At 39.5% G+C, this 20125-nt stretch overlaps 1 protein-coding gene across 3 annotated transcripts in view; it reads right to left on the bottom strand.

Annotated features, from left to right (window-relative positions):
• The window catches only part of mtcl2 (microtubule crosslinking factor 2), a 173556-nt gene that overhangs the window by 140065 nt on the left and 13366 nt on the right, over positions 1 to 20125 (bottom strand). For all 3 annotated transcript variants that reach the window (XR_012100889.1, XR_012100888.1, XM_073061885.1), the window contains exons 2-3: positions 15417 to 15641; positions 769 to 927 (exon numbers count right to left, since the gene is read on the bottom strand). Coding sequence is in view for 1 of the 3 variants with exons in the window: in XM_073061885.1 (XP_072917986.1) it covers positions 769 to 927; positions 15417 to 15641 (384 nt within the window). In the remaining 2 variants the exon portion in view is untranslated. The remainder of the gene's footprint in view (positions 1 to 768; positions 928 to 15416; positions 15642 to 20125) is intronic.

Here is a 20125-nt window from a genome sequence, read left to right as displayed (position 1 = left end):
AAAGTTAATCAGAACTATCTTACCACAGAACTGTATTTATAAAAAGTTACATTGCCTACTACCTACACTATAATATGTTTACACATTTAAAAAAACCATAAATCTTAACCGTAAGAAGCTGGAAGTAAGGGATACAAGTATATTTCAAATCAAAGTGAGCTTTTCTGGAAGATCCACTGGACAGAAGAGACTGGAATAAAGACACATACACAAAATGCTGGTGGAGCTCAGCAGGTCAGGCAGCATCTATGGAAAAGAGTAAATAGTCAAACTTTCAGGCTGAGACCCTTCATCAGGACTGAGAAGAAAAGGGGGAAGATGCCAAAATAAAGGTGAGTGGAGGAGAAAGAGAAAGGATGGAAGGTGATAGGTCAAGCCAGGTGGGTGGGAAAGGTCAAGGGCTGGAGAAGAAAGAATCTGATAGGAGAGTGGACCATAGGAGAAAGGGAAGGAGAAGGGGAGCAGGTGAGAAAAATTAAAGGTCAGAGTGGGGACTAGAAGGTGGGGGGGGGGGGAAGTATGTCTGTTCACCGGAAGGAGAAATCGATATTCATGCCTTCAGGTTGGAGGCTACCCAGACAGAATATAAGGTCTTGCTCCTTCATCCTGAGGGTGGAATAAAGATCATTGAGAATGCTCCCCAGATTTCTAACAAGATGCTCCCAGTGGGTAAGGATCCAAGTTTGTGTTGACTAAAATAAAAATTGCCCTTCACACCAATATGATAATCAAGTCAAAATGGCAAGTGTAAACAAAGAGCCACATTACCTCTTTCATTTTGTCCATTTCACTCTGCAACACCTGCTTGGAAATGTCCATTTCAATTAGTTTCTGTCGAAGATCTTCATTTTCTCCTTCCAGCTTTACTCTTTTCTTCTCAATAGCTTCCAGCTCATTGTGAAGCCTTACAGAAACGTCTTTTGAAACCTGTACACAGAAAGTACAGTACTCAGAACATGCTCTGGCAGGCTGCCGTTTTTATTTAATAAAGCCTCATAAAGCCCCACTTGTCTACTGCAATACAATTAGTCATAAATTCTTTTCGAACCCCCAACTGAATTTCATTAGGCGCAGTCAGGGCAGGCATTTTGAATCTCACACACACAGACGACATCTATTAGTTCCAAAAGGATCTTGTTTTACTCCACTGCCAAAATTTGGTGAACAATGTGTGATCTATTGTTTAAGGTGGGAAGTTAAATTTAAATATTACAAAGATATAGACTGAAAGACTGACTTAAATGAAATAATGAAGCATCTGGGAATCTGTGTAGGTTCACAATCATTCTAACTGCATCACTTGACAAAGCTGAGTGACAATATTGGCATATAAAAAAGCTGAAACTGTGCCATTTGAAGGGTCAGTAAACACATAGTTAATCTATCTCTGTGTTATTCAGACTTTCTGAGCTAAACTTTTCTGCCCCCGAAGTACAGATTTTGATCATTATCCTGGTCAGTTATCACGGGTTGAAAATTCTGCAGTCAAGAACAAAAAGGAAATGTTCTTGAGACAGAAGGCATGACATATTTCTCCTCAACTGATCGTGGAGCATAAATACAGCTGTCACAGAGTAATCCAGGCAGAACAACCATAACCTTCCAAGAGGAATAGTTTGAGACGGAGTGGTACAATCCAGAAGTTAAGAAAAGGCCAAGTAATTTTAAAATAGATTTTAAAAAAAGCAATAAAAACCACCCATGCAGACAATAAAATAGTTAGTAAAGTACAAGTTTCATAGGGATTGTAGTGCTAATATTCTTGTAATTATGAATCAACAATTTGGCTCTCTCCCAGAACACTTAAATCTGTGAGAATCCTGGTTGTTCCATTTCAAATTAAATTGCCAGAATTGCAGCTGTTGTTACCCTGCATGGTTGCTAATGTCCAGGTGTTGAAACAAGTTATAATATGTTTAATAGAAGAACAGCCATTTCACAGCTCCTGAGCTGAATCAATGTTGTAAAGAGGAATGCATATATTTTGGGTTCTCTTTTCCAATGCATTTAATACTTAAAGTGATGAGGCAGTTTCCACAGACCATTTAACCCAAGTAAACACAACTTTGGAACTACATAACTATGCAAGTGAAAGCTGCCAATAATGAACTGATTGTGAATAAACTGACCAATCCCATAATAACTTGATTTAGATCAAAGCTTTGCAGCTGTGAATGATGGTAGACACATATCAGGGAGTATCATGAACATCCCCAATATCATTACAACCCAATATGCTAGAGGGATGACAAGGCTGAATGAAATCCACTGTCAAGCAGATGTAGTTAAGCAGATGATCTCACTCAATATGCTTCCAACAGCCCACTATCACAGAAGTTAGACTTCAAGCAAACATATTCACCCAATGAGACTTCAAGAAAGTTTGAAATAAATGCTATTGACCTTGTACCATCGTACTGTCCAATGAAGACTTTGCACTCAAAGGGTGAAGTTGAGGTGCTAGCACAGCTGCTTCCTCACAGCTTCTGCAACTAGGATCACTAACTATGTGGAGTTCACATGTCCTCCCTGTGATGAGATGGATTTCACCAGGGTGCTCTGGTTTTGTCTCAGTGTAAAAGAAATGGGTGTGCTTCCTGGTCAGCATGGTGGAAGGAAGGACTTCCTTCTTTGCTGTACCTCTCTAAGGTTCTATACCACCATAACTTATTGCCCCAGTACAGCCGTCATGGCCTTTGCCAATGAGCAGAAGAGATGCAAACTGGCATTTGACAAAGTGTACATCAAGCAATCCCAGTAAATGGAAATTAGAAAGAAAACTCTCCAGTGACTAGAATAACAAAGACTAGTTTTGGATTGTCATTACTGCCCACCAAAGGTGTGGTTGCACAATCTTTTATTGCACTATCCTTGGCCCAACAACCTTTAAACATTCCATCAATGAACTATCTTGCATCAGTATATGATAAGGTTCAATGATGTCTGCGAAATGTTCAACTCAATTCTCTTCTCGTCAGATAATGAAACAGTCTATTGTCTAAAAAAATATTCAGGCTTGGGCTGATAAGTGGCAGAGAACATTTGTGTGGCCAACAATTACAGAGACAGAGAGAGAGAGAGAGAGATGGAAAAACCTCTCCTTCAAAATTCAACAGCATCATCATTCCTAAAGTCCCTCCAATATCATAGAGGAAAACAAATGGCCAGATGTTTATATAGTCTATGGAGATAAATACAATAGCTATTGAAGCTGGGTATTTTATGCAGAGTAACCCAGCCCTTTATTTTCCAAACCATTTCCACCATCTACAAATAATATGTCCGACTGTCTTGGAAAATTCTCAATCTTGAAGAGTGCAGCTTTGTTGAACGTTGAAGCTCAATGTGATATAGAACAAAGTCAGCACCTTATCCACCATCATGAACATCTTTCTCCACCACCACTGGTAAACTGTGCTTATAGATTCCTATAGGATTTATGTATAAGCTACAATGTACCCTGTAAGAACCTGCCAAAACTTCTTCAACAGAATGGTCCAAACTTATTCTCTATGGTTTAGGAAAGTGGCAGCAGGTATGAGTAGGTTAAGTATGTATGAAGATTGGGTTCCAAGAGATACATCAACATGGTTTCAAAATATACTGAAACTCTTGTTATTGTGTCAGTGCCTTCAAATCCCAGCACAAGGGGCTGCTTTATCAGCATAGGTACCACAGTAGCACAGCAGACCCCAGTCAGTATGGATTGTCAACGAAACGGTATCATAGTTAGCATGATGCTTTTACAACTCGAGGCATCAGAGTTAGGAGTTCAATTCCAGCACTCTCTGTAAGGAGTTTGTACATTCTCCCTTTGCCCTTGCGGGTTTCATCAGGTGCTCCAGTTTCCTCCCATATTCCCAAAGACGTACCACTTAGTAGGTTAATTGCTCATTGTAAATTGTCCTGTGATTAGGCTAGGGTTAAATAGGTGGGCTGCGGGCAGTCCCGGATAGGCTTGTTGCTCGCTGTGTCTTTTTTTTCCACAGCAATATTTCTTTTAAATCAAGAAAGCATAGTACAAAGGAGGTTTGTGCAGTACATAACAAATGTACAATTCACATCTATGAAAGAGATGTACAATCATGCTTTGGTTCCTCCCTGCCCCAACCTACCCCTCCCAATTCCCATCTCCAAGCCATCACTGCATTAGCAAAAAGGGTTAAACAGAACCTTTATCCCCACAGAGATGCATTGGTATAGAGAAGGTATATTTTCCTAACACATAAACTGTTGTATGTTTACAAGTCTGAGTTTGTAGAATTTTACTGGAGAATGCTGAAAGTCAGGGAGTTATTTGCAGAGAAAAGGAAGAAGGGATGAACCTTTAGTTTGGCTGGGAATTCTGAAAATATTCAAGAAAGGGTCCCCACACCTTTTGGAACTTTATGTCCGGATTGAGGGTTGAATAATGGATCTTCTGAAGGTATAGACTGGACATGATGTCCCTAAGCCACTGAGCACGGGTGAGCGGGGCAGCATCCCTCCACCTGAGCAAGACTGCGCGCCTGGCCAAAAGAAAGGCAAAAGACAGTATGCGACATTTGGTCGGAGTTAGGTGCATGTCCCCCTCTCCAGAGGTGCCGAAAAGAGCAATCAAAGGGTTAGGTTGCAGATTGTAATTAAGTATTTGGGATAGAATTTGGAAAACATCTTTCCAGAATTTTTCCAAGCTAGGGAATGTCCAGTATATGTGAATAAGGGAAGCCTTGCCCCTTTTGCATCTGTCGCAGCAGGGATTAACGTCTGGGTAAATGTGAGAATTTAGTTTTAGACATATGGACCCTGGGTAGGACCTTGAACTGTAACAGGCAATGGCTGGCACATGAAGAGGTTGAGTTAACTAACTTGAGAACTGAATCCCATACATCATCTGACAGTGAAAAATTTAAATCTTGCTCCCAGGCAGTTTTAATTTTGTCAAAGGGGGCTTACCTCAGAATTGCTAGCTTGTCACAAATAGTAGATATTAGACCTTTGCGCAATGGATTCATGCAGAAAATGTATCAACGACGTTTGTGTTGGGTGCCTCAGGGAAGTTCGATAACAAAGGGCTGATAATATGTCTAATTTGCAAATAGCTGAATAAATGAGTGTTGGGTAAATTAAACTTTGCAGACAATTGTTCAAATGATGCAAAGCAGTTGTCTATAAAAAGATCTTTAAAGCGCTTGATGCCCTTTCTATACCAGTCTTGAAATGTTGGATCATGTATAGAAGGCTGGAAGAGGGATTATGTAGAATAGGACTTGAAAGAGAGAAGCCATAAAGACCACTATGCTTTCTGAACTGAGCCCATACTCTCAGGGTGTGCCTGATAACAGGATTAGAAATTGGTTTAGGTGCAGAAAAGTGCGTGCAGATCCAAGAAGTGCGGAAATAAAGAAATTCTTAATAGAGTTCACCCATTATTGGGAAGTCAGATTGGTTGTGGAGCAAAAGATGAGATAGTGTATGTTAGCTGCCCAGTAATATAAGCAGTAATTGGGCAGAGCCATATCCCCCAACACTTCTAGATTTTTGAAGATGGACTTTATTCAGTTGGGGTCGCTCGCCCTTCCATAAGTAAGATGATATGACTGAGTCTAGCGAGTCAAAGACAACTTTAGGAATGAAAATTGGTATGGATTGAAAAAGGTCTAAGAATTTAGGAAGGATATTCATTTCGACAACATTAATTCGGCCCATCAGGGACATGGACAGGGGTGACCACTGTGATATGCTCTGTTTTGTATGATTTAACAAATTTAACAAATTAGTGAAATTTTCTCCAAAAAGACGCTTATAACTCCTTGTTACTATGATGCCAAGGTAAGTAAATTGGTTATTCACTAACTTAAAAGGAAGGTTTTGGAACTCTGAAGCTTGTGCTTCTCCATTTATTGGAAAAAGTTTGCACTTGTGTAAATTAAGTTTATATCCTGAAAACAGGCTAAATTTGTTAAGGAGTGAGAACATGGGGGGGGGGGGGGGAGTAAGGAGGTGATCCGGTTTGATATAAAAAGTAAAAGATCGTCAGCATAAGGGAGACTTTGTGCTCAACTCCCTCCCTCCAAATCCCTGTCAGATGCACACAACTGTGGAACGCAATTGCCCGTGGCTCTATGGCCAGATTGAAAAGTAACGGGCTTGAGGGGCACCCTTGGCGGGTTCCACGTTTGAGATTGAAAGGTTGGGATTGCTGAGAGTTGGTCAAAACAGAGGCAGTGGGACACAAATATAACAGTTTAATCCACGTGATTAAACTTTGTCCAAGATCTACTTTTTCTAAAACAGCAAAGAGGTAATTCCATTCCACACGGTCGAATGCTTTTTCTGCATCTAAGGAGATAACACATTCAGGAGTTCCAACTGAAGGTGAGTATAAGATATTTAAATGACGGTGTATGTTAAAATAGGGGAGATGGTTTTTGACAACACTGGTTTGGTCTTCATAAATAATAGGAGGTAGGATGTTCTCCAATCTATGGGCCAGAACTTTAGCTAAGATTTTGACATCAACATTTAACAGAGAGATTGGCCTGTATGAGGAGCACTCTGTTGGATCTTTGCCTCTCTTTGCTAGAAGAATGATGCTTGCCTCATTAAATAACGCTGGCAGTTTACCTTGTTTAAATGAATCAGATAAAACCAAAATTAATTGAAGTAAGAGCAGTGATGAAAATGTTTAAAGAATTCTACAGGGAATCCATCGGTTCCTGGAGATTTACCAGTCTGCAGTGACGAGATGGCTGAGGATATTTCCTCAAATGATATTGGCTCATTCAGTCTCACTTTGAGATCAGGAGAGAGCGCAGGGATATCTAAGCTATTTTTAAAAAAATTCTTGACAAAAATGTTATCATTTGGGGATTCAGAGGTGTAACATCAAGAGTAAAAGTTCCTGAATGTGTCGTTGATTTCAGAGTGATTCGAGGTGATGCTTCCGTTTTCCATTTGAAATTCTGTGATGTGTTGTTTGGCTTTGAAGCCCCTTACAGTCAGCCCTCCTTATTCGTGGGGGATTGGTTCCGGGACCTCCCTTATTCAACCTGTCTCAGTGCGGTGGACGTTAGGACCCGGCGCCAGAGCTCTGAATGCACAGTGTTTACGTTCACAAAAATAATCACGATCACGATTGAAAATAAAGTGGAAATAATAAAGCGAACGGAAAGAGGTGAAACGCCATCGGTCATTGGAAAAGCGTTAGGCTATGTTGGTCAACGATCGGAACAATTTTAAAGGATAAAGTGAGAAAGGCTCTGCCTCGATGAAAGCTAAAATTATTACTAAGCAAAGCAGTGGTTTAATTATTGGGTTTTGGGTTTTTGATCCTCCACATCAACCCGCCACGGATGGAGCGCGCACTCAGAAGTGGTCTGTCACTGGATCAAACTTGGAAAATTCAGTTCCCGAGCCCGGCGCTGAAATATACATTCTTAAGTGTTTTATATGCATAGAAAGGTAAAATATATACTATATACTAAGACAAACGTTTGACTAACTGACGCTAAATAGTACCGGATGTACCTGTTCTGACTTAGTTAGTAAGAGAACTTCCAATTTTTTTCCAATCCTGATGCACGATAACCCACGCACATCCTCCCGTATACTTTAAATCATCTCTAGATTACTTATAATACCTAATACAATGTAAATGCTATGTAAAATGGTTGTTATACTGCATCGTTTAGGGAAAAGTAACAAGAAAAAAAAGTCTGTACATGCTCAAACAACAAGTGCTGGAAGAGCACTTCCAGGTTTTCGTGATCCACGGTTGGTTGAATTCGCGCATGCGGAATCCGCGGATAAGGAGGACCGACTGTAATTGGTTGGCTAAAAATTTACCAGATTTGTCACCATGAATATAGAACTGGCTCTTGCTCTTCAAGATTTGACTTTCAATTGGGTGAGTGGAAATAAGGTCAAATTTAGTTTGGAGTTCCACACGTTTTTTGTACAGCTCTGGATTTTTAATTTGAGCATATTGTTGGTCTATTTCTTTAATTTGATTGGTCAGGTGAAGTCGTTCTTTATGGTTCTTTCTTTTCATATTCACAGTGTAGGAAATTATTTGACCCCTGAGGTATGCTTTCAAAGCGTCCCAAACAATCAGGCTTGAGGTTTCAGGTGACATATTGGTATTAAGGAAAAAGATTAACTGGTCCTCCATAAATTTTACAAAGTCATTATCTGACAGTAAGGTTGAATTAAAACGCAAATGCTTATTTATTTGAGGAAGGTCAGGAAGAATTATAGACAGGACAACCGGAGCATGGTCTGATATACACAGGAACAGACCGATGGAATCAGCCGATTATCAATTAGAAAATAGTCAATTCTAAAAAAAGTGTGATGGATGTGTGAGAGGAAAGAATATTCTCTCTTATTTGGGTGGAGAATGTGCCATACATCAGAGACACCATAGTTGGACAGGAAGGACTGAATTAATGAGGTAGATTTGCTTAGTACTCTGGGAATAGGAGACGATCGATCCAGCACTGGATCTAATCAACAGCTGAAGTCTCCACCTAGTATGAGAGGGTATGAACTCAAATCAGGCAGCACAGAAAAAAAACGTTCAAAGAAGTCCACATTATCCGAGTTAGGAGCATATATGTTAGCCAACGCTACCAGTGTGTTATATAATTTCCCCGAGACAATGACAAAACAGCCATTTGTATATGATATTTTGTTGTGGAGCTCAAAGGGAATGTTTTGATTTATGAGAATTGAGACCCCCCTGGCTTTAGCCTGAAAAGTGGAGTGAAAAGTGCAGCCCCACCAATCGTGACATAAGATGGGAATTATCAGAACTGCGAATGTGTGTTTCTTGTAGAAATGCAATTGCTGAGTTAAACTGTTTGAGATGTGAGAACACCTTCCTTCTTTTAACAGGATGATTCAGCCCCTTGACATTCCAGCTCGCAAAATTTAACAGACTAACCATTCTCCTTTAAAAAGGATACAGGTTGATAGGCATAAGCGGTGTCACTTTTCGGGTATCGGCTCTAAGGCAAAAGTGTAACACAAAGAGAAAAAGGGCAGAAATAAATCCTGTATAACAAAGACTTCTAAGGTTCTTAAAACAAAACCGGCATTGGAGTACCCTCCGCTCCACCCCACCAACCCACAACAAGACAGCTGCCAGAGAACCTAGCGGCAAGCTCTTAAGAACAATAATCATCCAACAGTACAACTTCCTGTCACGCGTAGCGTCTTCAACTCTGTTATTGTTATTTAAAGGAAACAGTAAGCATTCAACACTCCTAAACTGACAATGTGCTTAAAGAGAGATAAAACAATTCTCCCAAGGTTTATTAGACATGGCTCTAAAAATTGAACCATAAAACAAAATATAAACTGATATTTGAAAAAAAAATAAACTGACTTTACCCAGTGCTCTTCCCACGAAAGGTTGTAGAGTTCACTGAATTGGAGGTAAAGGGAAATACTCTCTCTCTCTCTCTCTCTCGAGCAGACTGAATGAGTATTATTCCACCTATCATGGCAGTGAGTACCTAACACGACCAAGTCAGACCAGACCTCAGCATCCAAGCACTGCAAACATTACCTGGCAGAGGGTATGGGGAAAAATATATTTTATGAAGAATCCAGTGTAGTGGGCAGGCTATTGATATATTTCCGTGCTTCATCTACTGAGCTTAGCTGCTTCTTGTCACCGCTGGGAAGTGTAATGCAGAGCCGTGCAGGGTATAGAAGGGAAGGCCTGAATCCTCGGTTGTACAGCTCCATTATACTACTCTGCACTCCATCTCGCAGGCTCAAAACTTTGGGAGAATAGTCCTCCACAACCCGAATCTGCTGGCCATGGTATTCTAACTTCCCTCTCTGCCGGGCCTCCTTAACCAGGAGATCTTTAATCTGGTAGCAGTGAAGTCGAAGAATAACCAGGCGTGGTCTCTGTCCTGGGGCTGGTTTAGCTGCTAGTGAACAGTGGGCTCTCTCCGGCGAGAATGGGAGCTTCTCCTTTCCCAAAGATCTCACAAAACAGACTGGAAAAAACTTCAGTAGGGCGCCTGCCTTCAATAGATTCGGGCAGGCCCAGGATGCGTAGCTTCTGCCGCCTGGAGCAGATGTTTTCCAGCTCACTGGCGCGCTGGCTCAGGTTGTCCATAGTGAGCTCGAGAGAAGGTAAGCGATGGCCATGGTCATCCACTTTGCATTGGATTTGATCAAGTTTTGTTTCCAGCAGGCCGAAAGAAGACTTCAATTTGGCCGCTAACACCATGTGGAGATAGCATCTACTGTCAGGCCAGCCACTGAATTGTCTTTTTTTCTGGATTTTCTTTGATGTCATTGTGGAGCGAGTGAAGTAGCAGGCAGGGGGAAGGGTAAAAAAGTCCAACAGTTTGGTATGAGAAAATGGGGAAGAAGGAGTGTGAAAATAGAAAGTAGGACGGAGCAGATGTTCTCTGCGACTACTCCATTTGGCTGCCAACTGGAAGTCTTGCGGTATCTTTAAATCAGGGGTTCCCAACCTTGTTTACGCCATGGAGCTTTAATATTAACTGAGGGGTCTGTGGACCCCGGGTTGGGAGCCCCTGCTCTAAATAAATAAAATAAATTAAGCAAACAATAAGACAGATCACCATTGTGTCTTCAAAGGCACTCCTGGACCGGTAATGTTTGCTGGTCTTCACAGGAAAGAATTAAAATGAATGACCGAATGGGTCATTTTGTAATACTTGATCATCTACATACATTAACATTCAGAACACCCACTCTCTGCTCTAAGTTGCTATGGATTTAATTTACCTCACATCACACCATCACAAAGCAGCTGACCTCAGAATGAAACTGAAACTTTGAATTTATGACATGGAACTCTCCCAGATTTTAATCCAGTCTGGAGAACTTAATACCACAGACTGCAAATACATTTCATCCATCAATATTGAATGGTCAAGGTTTTATAAAGAAATCTAATAGATTGATAATTTATGGGGCTCTGTTATTTTAACCAAGAATTCCCACTTGGAAAAGTGGACTGATCTTGCTTTCCAACTAACATATACATTTGTCATCGTTTCCTTGCTTCTGCAAAAATGAATTATTTTAATTTGAACAGTTGGGTCTTTAGTGTGCTATTTAGAACTTTTCACTGGAAATGAGGAAAAACTGGTTGTTCAATGTGCTCTCCACTATGACAAGTAGTTAACTGTCATTCCACAACCTGCCATTGTGGATAATGACGTAAATTTTAGTCCGCTTGAACCTCGATTTATTTAGAAGTGTATTTTTGCTAAGACGAATAAACACTGATTTTAAAGTTTATTTCTAGCACCAATGTATTGGCTCTCAAATGTGGCTAATAGATTTAACACAACTCAGTGTAGTCGGTGTGGGAATGACTTCACTACAATATTGGTCCCCATTAGAGACTAATAATTAGTTCAAAAAAAGTCAAAAGTAAAATGAGATTGCACAACATATAACCAGCATCTATTAGTTAGAACTCTAGAATTCTTCCTTTGCATTGGCTATGTATACATTTTACTATGAAACAAAATAGTTTTATTAAAATAATACACAATACTTCCTGAAGGTGAAAATTTTACCCCAAACTATGACCATGTTGGTCTCCTTTGGTTTTCTGTTTTCTTGTTTGTCGCCGATTGGCATGTTGGGGGTTGGGGGTTTAATACTATTGTTACCATTTTCCAGATGGGTGATACGTTAGGTTTTTGTTCGAGGGAGTGGTTTGGGATTTGGAGGTTGATGTTGTCGGTGTTTTATCTTGTGGGCGATCTGTTACGTTTTTTTGTGTGTGACAGAGGGGATTGGGGGTTTGATGTTATTGATGCTGTTTTTTATCCCTCATGTGGGCGTTCATACTTTTGCGAAGGAGAGGGTTGGGAGTTTGAAGTTTGCAAGTTTTTGTTAATTTGACTTTTTTGAGCAGGGGGTGGAGTTGATGTCTTTTCTTCCAACAAGTTCCATGGTTTTTCTGTTTCATGGCTATCTGGAGAAGACGACTCTCAAAGTTCTATTCTGTATACATACTTCGATTAGAAAATGACCCTCTGAACAATCTGATTTATTACAAAAATCAATAACACTATGAAGGGTAGGAGTTTGGTGTGACATTAATTTAAATAATACGTACATTCTGATAGGCAAATTTACACACACTTATTTGGTGCCTGGAGCTGCCGCTGTAGAAATTAAACCAGTAACTCATTTTTACTTCTGTTACAATCACCTAATCTAAACTTATTTCCAGCGGGAGCATCATTAGAAGAGAGAGAATTTTATTCATTAAAAAGTTGTTTAATTCAATTAGTTAAATTTGAAAGAAATCTGAATTAGCAAGACTGATATAAGAATAAGCAGCTATAAGAAATATTTATTTTCATTATTCATCCTGCTTGCAGTAAAACTGGTGAAACTGGTATAGCTTATCCTTGATAATTACTCCTTGGGGGTTACCACTCACTTTGCATTACATTACCTTTACAAAAATGGGCAAGGTTCAGTGAATACCACACAGTGTCCCTCAGTGAAATTCATGAGTTCCTCAACTGTCCTCCTTAAACATCTTTGGGCTCTTCAAATCTTACTTGTGTTTTCTGCAGTGTCAATGAACAAGCATGAAATGTAATGTACAAAAACAGTAATGAACTTTAAATCAGAAGCAACATCACTGGCATATTTCCTGGTAATTATTACCTATCTGAAGTACAAAATTAAATTATCATTTCAACATTTACAGTAATTGCTATCACAATCACTATGTACGAGAAGGATTTGTATACTACTGCTTCAAAAGCTAACAACCACAAATTCCCTTAATGGCTAGCAGTGTTCCTAAGACTGAGCAACCACCATCAATGCATAAATTGCACATCCTCAAACCAAGAGACCCAGGCAAGAATACAGTTCAGTCTTTTGTAAATAGGTGGTGGCAGTAGAGGTTGCAGATTGTCTAATGAAGGGAAAAAGCAACTTAGTGACATGGCAACACACCAGCTCCCACTGCCTATGCTGGAAGGGCTATTTCGAGAACTTCAAAATTTCTATTTTGTTAGTTGTTGAAGAATCAAAGCAGATCAGTGCTCACGCCTGTCTCAATCATCAAAATCTCATTTGGAAAGGGCCTTCAGCAGTAGTTTTGGTCTTCATTAATGAAAGTAAGTTGCCCGCTGTATTTCTCAACAGTCAGTTCAGTATAACTAAAGGATCCCAAAAGTTTAGCAGTGGGACAACTGCCTACACAGATTGGCCCCCAGTCATTCCACAGAAACCATACTTCAGAGCAGAATGACAAATTAAGCAACTGAATTATTTGCTTAAAGCTTTGAACTTGGTGATTTAAAAACTTTCACATTTTTATAATTATTCCAGTCTAAGAAAAGGTCCTTAAAATTTAAGAGAATCTTTTTCACATTTTAATATTCAAAACTAGCATGTGTCTGCAAATCCAACCTGGTTAAATGCCAATTTGGCATTAAGAAGTGAACCAGGATAGGAGTACAGTTGTGGTAATTCCAAATCTCACAAATCTCTGTGCAACACAAAAAGAAGGTATTTACTGGAAGATCTCTGCAGCAATTGTTATCGAATGATTTCTAACTGGACTACGACTCTTTGAATCTGCACTGGGAAGAGTGAAGACCATTCTGGACCTTCTTCAAAGCCAACAATACGTTTGAAAATATCTTGAGCTTTCAGCATCTTTAGTTGCACATCCCATCAATTCTTCCTCGAGCTTCTTTGCCATCTAGGGATGGCATTCCTTTAGCTCCATGAACAAGTCTGAGAACCAAACTCTCAATGCACCTGTCAGGAAAAGGAGAAAGAGATCGAGACCAAAAGCTCCAGCCTGCACTAGCCTGTTGAGGGGAGGAGGGGTATGAAAGGAGCAGTTGTTACCAATTAAATCCAATACATCAAAGAAGCTGGAATGTCTCAATCTGTGCTGAATAGATGTTTCCCTCACAATGTACACTGCATGGTATTTGTTGAGGAAGTACTAACTGTTGTAAGGCATCACTTGGATATCCAGTTTGTGAAAACTAGCTTATTAATACAGGTTGATGTTTACTTTGAATGGCTACAAGATAAATGGTTGCTACTAAAAGCTCTCAGTTGGCGATAGCAGATGTTGTTTATGGCTTTTGTGTTTGGAAGGTTAGTGGCAATGATCAATATGTTTTGATTTTGATGAGCTTTACGACCCATCATACAACTAAATCACTTAGAACTAAGGAGAACCAAATCCTCAGCTGTCTGATAACCAGCATATAACTATAATCCTTTCAGATCCTTTTCACAGTATATTTGGAGGGTATGTCACCTTAATGAAAACCTGAAGAATTGGGCAATATTGCCAAGGACCTGCAGCACTGTAGAATTAAAAACTAGATCTCATTATTGTTCTTAAGACATTGGGCTCTCTTGCAGGCCAGATTAGATATTTATTTACTAGTAAATAAATTAATTATAGGAGTCACGCATCTGTTTTCTATCTGCATTGTAGTCCGTTTGCAAGTTTATTATGATAACTAGTCATGTGGGTGGGGGCATGATAAAGAGAAGGGTATTCATGCTTTGTTTTGTGCAGTTTAGAGCTGGGGACCGCCAGGTGTGATATCTTGTTGACTGCTTAATTACATTTGAAATTGCTTAACTTAACTTTGTTTAAGTCTGCTTAAGTATGTTGAATATTGCTAGTTTTAGTTTCATTAGCTTAATCACTTCAAGATTGGTTGTTTTGCTAGTAGTAATAGAAAATCAAATACATTTCTTCAACTTTTTGAATGTTAATATTGTTTCAGATTAGAGGGTCCATCGTACAGGATAACTCCCCGCACTTGGTCTCTAACAATGGCATTGATTTTTGAATTTGGTTCCCAAGAAGAAAGCCAACCTGACCACTGAAACATCAAGTAAATAACATACTCTCATTGGGGTTACAACAGCAGGATTTTTAAAAGTATGCCTGATGCACCATCAATAACTCTCTCTGAGACGTGAAGTCGAGATATCGGCTTTTATTGACTGGAAGAAAGAACAAGCAGTAGTTGACCACCATACTACATCCTGGAGAATGAGGGCCGGGCTCAGGCCTCAATCGCCTTTTATACCGGGGTCTGTGGGAGGAGCCACAGGAGCAGTCAGCAGGGGGCGTGTCCAGACAAGTATATGTAGTTCACCACAATGCCTAAACAATTCATTGCACAGTATTAGCATTCACTCTTCTGTGAGCTTACTTATCGCAATAAAGCTTCCTTGACCAAACTCATTCAGCCACATTCTGTCAACAAACACTGAACGGTTAAAACATATGGAAAGATTTTTACATAATTAAAGATGTGATATTTAAATGTTGCAAATAAAAAAAAACTTAAATAAAGAATCACATGTTCCCTTTTGATATGATCCTATTAATTTTTCAGGGAACAGTGCCTTACCTTTACATCTTGTTCTAAACTTCGGATTAGTTCTCCATCAACTTGGCCTGTTTGAGCTGCTCTGAGGCTTCTTCGCTCAGTCTTTCGCAGTCTATATTGAAGGATCCGACATGTTTTATTCGCTCTGTCTAGCTCCTGACGCAGTTCCTGCAGCTGATACACATCTTCTTCCAAATAGATATCCCTCATTTCCAACATCTCTGCTCGAAGTTCTTCAATTTCATCCTAACATCAGGAAACATCAGTAAGTTTTGTTTTAAAAACAAACTGAAACAAAAAAAACTAAAACAAGGCAGAAAAATATTGTAATAATCCAAAGAACGATTAATTCAATGCAGTGTAATATTATTTTACATGTTATGCAACAATCCTCAAAGGCTGTTGATAATTTTAATGTTGTAATTGCATTTTTTCCAGTCCATCTGTGAACAGGAATGAAATAAGCAATATTAAGAGCATTAACAATTATTTAACTATAAAAAAAAATTGAACCATTTGTTCAATTGTTTGAGATATGCATGTAAAAGACCTAATTACAATTTTACTTTTCTTCACACTTAACTCAAGATTCTTAATTTTCCCACAATATTCTGTCACGTACACAGTCATGAGGGGATTGGATCAGAAGCTTATGGGATATCATCATAAAGTATTAAGCTTTCCCCCCTCCATCATTCTGTATCTTTTCACTAATAATTTTTTTGTTATTGATTCAGAGAACATGGATACCTCCAGCAATGCCAATGTTAGCTGTCCATTTCTAATTGCCCCTAATCCATTGACTGAGTTCAGCGTCAGCATACTGGTAGATCCCGAGCCACATATAGATCAAACGACGCAAGGATAGTGGACTTCTCTCCTTGAAGACATTGTTGAACCAGATGGAATTTTAACTACAAAATTCTAGTTTCCTTGCTGCTGTTACTGTGATGATTTATAATTCCAGATCTATTTGATTACTTGAATTTAAATTGCCTAGCTGCTCCTTGGATGAAAGTTGTGGCTGTTGCACCCAACACTTATTAAACAATTGTATACCCAACCACAATAATGCAAAGAAAGGAAAACTTGCATGAAGTGATCTGTTGGTACTCCAGTATCTCTTAGAAAGGATCAATTGAAAAAATAAACAAATTTACATTTTTAAAACTCTTAAAATAATTAAGCCACCGGATGGACGGTAAATTTCTCCAGATTGGGTGGGAAGGTGAATAGCAAAGTAATAAATAGCAGATTTAACAAAGCATGTTAATAACCTTGAGATGTCCCAGCTGCTTGAAATGCAATTAAATGATCGCGTGAGGTGTGTCTTTTATGAAATGTCATCAGTGCACTGAGCAGCGACGAGCATCACAAAAATAGGAGCTTCACATCCATGAACCCCACAGAGAGGAGGGACTGCGTGAGAACAGACGTCACTGCCTCCTGTGATTAGCCCAGCTGTAGTCAGCAAGCAACTCAATATGCTTTTCATTTTATAGTAACACTGCACAATTTATTGGGAAAAAGTTCTATCCAAATTAACCACTCATTAAAGGTAAAGAAACTAGAATCATAATCTAACCATTGCTCCCACACTTGAGCTCATGATTTTTACTGGCTTTGAAAATTAATTCTACAGAACATCAAGTTATTGAGCAATGGAATCTTCCAAGGGACAACAAATCATTTTTAAATACTGAGCAACCAAATTTGAGTGCAGGTTTTCGGGCTGCCTAGCAATACCAGATGCACATACATTTGGGCTTTGTGTTGGAGTAGACAGAATTTAAATGATCACAGGCAGAATGATCAAAAAACCTCAAACATACCACTTACTGTGAGTGCAAGGTGGAATTTCAATGCCAAAGTGTGGGGTTAATTGATGAGGGCTACATTTTTGGTAAGGATTAGCAGATATGTTCAGGTCTATTCTTCAACTTCACGGAAATTAAACAAAGCTTCTATAAACAGTGTAAACACCAGGAGTAAGATTTACATTTAAAAGAATGCAGACTATTTCACAAACATGTTTCAAAATGATCACACGGATTTCTGCCGGGTTCTCCAATTTCCTCCCACATTCCAAAAGCAATCTAACTGACTACTGTAAATTATCCATTAGGGGAAGTTAGTGGCAAAAAAAATCACAGTTGATGGGCAGGCAAAATAGAGTATGCTGCAGGACCTCAGGGAAGGACATAGCTGCAGAACAGGACTGATGGGATTTTCGCTTCTGACAATCACTATGGTGCCAAGGGCTGAATACCTTCTTTAATTTAAATGGAAGCTTGCTTTTTTTCTCTGCAAATACACAAGTGTTTCCCTTTGATTTAATACCACCTTTAACCTCTCCTGTCATATACAGTTAAACTACTTTTCATTTTCTGTTTTGTGTCTCAATAAAGAATGCAGACAGGCTACAAGCTATGCATTATTTCTTTAAGCACCTTGATTTGTTCACTGTCATGACATCTGACATACATTCATGAGTTAGGCAGATGCATTACTACAGTCAACCTGACCATCATACCTTCATAGTTTTCTCTGTTTAGACTGCAAACCCTAATTTTCGACTGAACATTTTCGAATGATGTAGAATCCTCTCAACATTATGGTCACTCTTTCCTTTTCATTAGGGCGGCACAGTAGTGTAGTTGCTTTACACCGCTGGCAATCAATGATTGGGGTTCGATTCCCATCACTGTCTGTAAGGAGTTTACATGTTCTCCCCGTGACACTCTGGTTCTCTCCTACATTCCACGATGTACAGTTAGGGTTAGTGACTTGCAGCTATATTAGTGCTAGTTAATACAGTGACATTTGTGGGCTGCCCCAAGCTCAATCCTTGGACTGTGCTGGTCTTTGATGCATTTCACTGTATGTTTTAACGTACATGTGACAAATAAAGCTAATAAAGATGATCCAAGATTTTCCATTATCCATTTATCATCGAGGATATATTTTTAAGGCAGGGCAGTGTATGACTAGGAAGGGTACTAGCAAGTTTTGTGCCCCTTGCCCTTGGGTGTGGAAAGCACTGGCAAGGGAACAATGGGAAGTCACTGCAGTGAGGGTGCAGGTTCACGCCCATCCCAGAAATTTAACGGCATAAATCTAGGTTAAGATTCTTTTGAAGGAATGAATGAGTCAAAGGTGTACTTCTTGAGCGAGATGTTTTACTGCCTTCAAGTGAAGGGAAGAGATCCCATGGCAGTACTTTAAATAGCAGAGGTTATTCCTGGTGTACAGCCAACATCACTAAAATGGATTATCTGGTCATTATCACCCTGTTAAATGTTTGGGGTGGCAGAGATTGCTTCATTTTTTTTCCGTTGGATCTGTTCGCATCTCCGCAAGTGGAAAGTATCCCAGGCAAATGGACAGGCAGCATTCTATCTCACTTCAAACTTCTGCCTCGATAACTGACAGAAAGGCTTTGGGAAATCATGAGGCAAGTCACTCAATGCAAGGACTCAATCTTTTGATTTGGTCTTCCAAATGAGGCTGGTCCAACTAATCTTTTGGCCAAAGGTGACCACTGAGAGCTTGACCATTTGGTACGCTTCCTGATGCAGCCATAAAAGTCCCATTTCTGCTGGTAGAATTGCATCCGATTGGGTTGACACCATCTTGGATTTCACCCAAAGCTGACTTTAATGATAATGATGCAGTAAGAATAACAAAGTTTCTGAAACGCTGTTGTACAATAATGAAAACAAGTGCATCTACTTAACTGGTGAGATTTGATGGTTAAGAAAATAAACAAAGAACTGATTAGAATGGATTTAAATGAGCTGTAGAAGAAATAACAAGAGAATTATTACATTAGGGAGCAAAAAAAAATTTACTCAGATTCAGAAAAAAAATTTACAACAAAATAATTCTCCACACAGTTACAGGCAAAATTAAATAGACTGTCATAAGTAATTTTTATATTAGAACACAGGATAGGCCATTCAGCCTATGATGTTGCCAATCTTGATGCCAAATAATATTAAATGTTCACCACCTGTACATCAACCAAATTGCCTCTGGATGATCCCTCCAGCACATACCTTCGAGTAACACACTCAAAATGCTGGAGGAACTCAGCAGGCCTGGTAGCATCTATGGAAATGAATAAACAGGCTACATGTCAGGCTGAGACCCTTCATCTTGAGACCTGATGAAGGGTCTCGGCCTGAAACGCCGAATGTTTACTCTTTTCCATAGATGCTGCGTGGCCTGCTGAGTTCCTCCAGCATTGTGTGTGTTGCTTTGGATTTCGAGCATCTGCAGATTTTCTCACGCACGTGGTCCTCTCTGAGTACTGCTGTGACATTTGCCCTGATCAGTAGTGCAGCCCCTCCACCTCTTTTACCCTCCCTCCCAAATCATATCTGAAACAAAACGCAGGAGCGTTGAGCTTCTGTCCCTCATGCAACCAGATCTTTGTAATGGTAACAACGTCATCGTTCGACATACTGATCCAGGCTCTAAATTCATTTTCCTTACCCATAATACTCCAAATGCTGAAATAAATACATGAACCCCTGAGTTGAAATACATTTATTAGCATTAAATTTACTAGGCTTTCTTTCAGTTTAACTTGGCATACCATCTCACTTGCCCTTCACCCTACCATCTACTAACTTGATGTTATGGTTCCCATCCCCCCACTACTTTAGTCGACTAGTAATTAGCAAAACAATCTTAAATGCATACTTATTTTACTCATTACTAGGAGA

The sequence above is a fragment of the Hemitrygon akajei genome, chromosome 11, assembly GCF_048418815.1.
Source record: "Hemitrygon akajei chromosome 11, sHemAka1.3, whole genome shotgun sequence".
In the NCBI taxonomy this organism is placed as follows: Eukaryota; Metazoa; Chordata; class Chondrichthyes; order Myliobatiformes; family Dasyatidae; genus Hemitrygon; species Hemitrygon akajei.
Note: the sequence above shows the minus strand (reverse complement) of the source record. Positions and strands in the feature narration are given on the sequence as shown.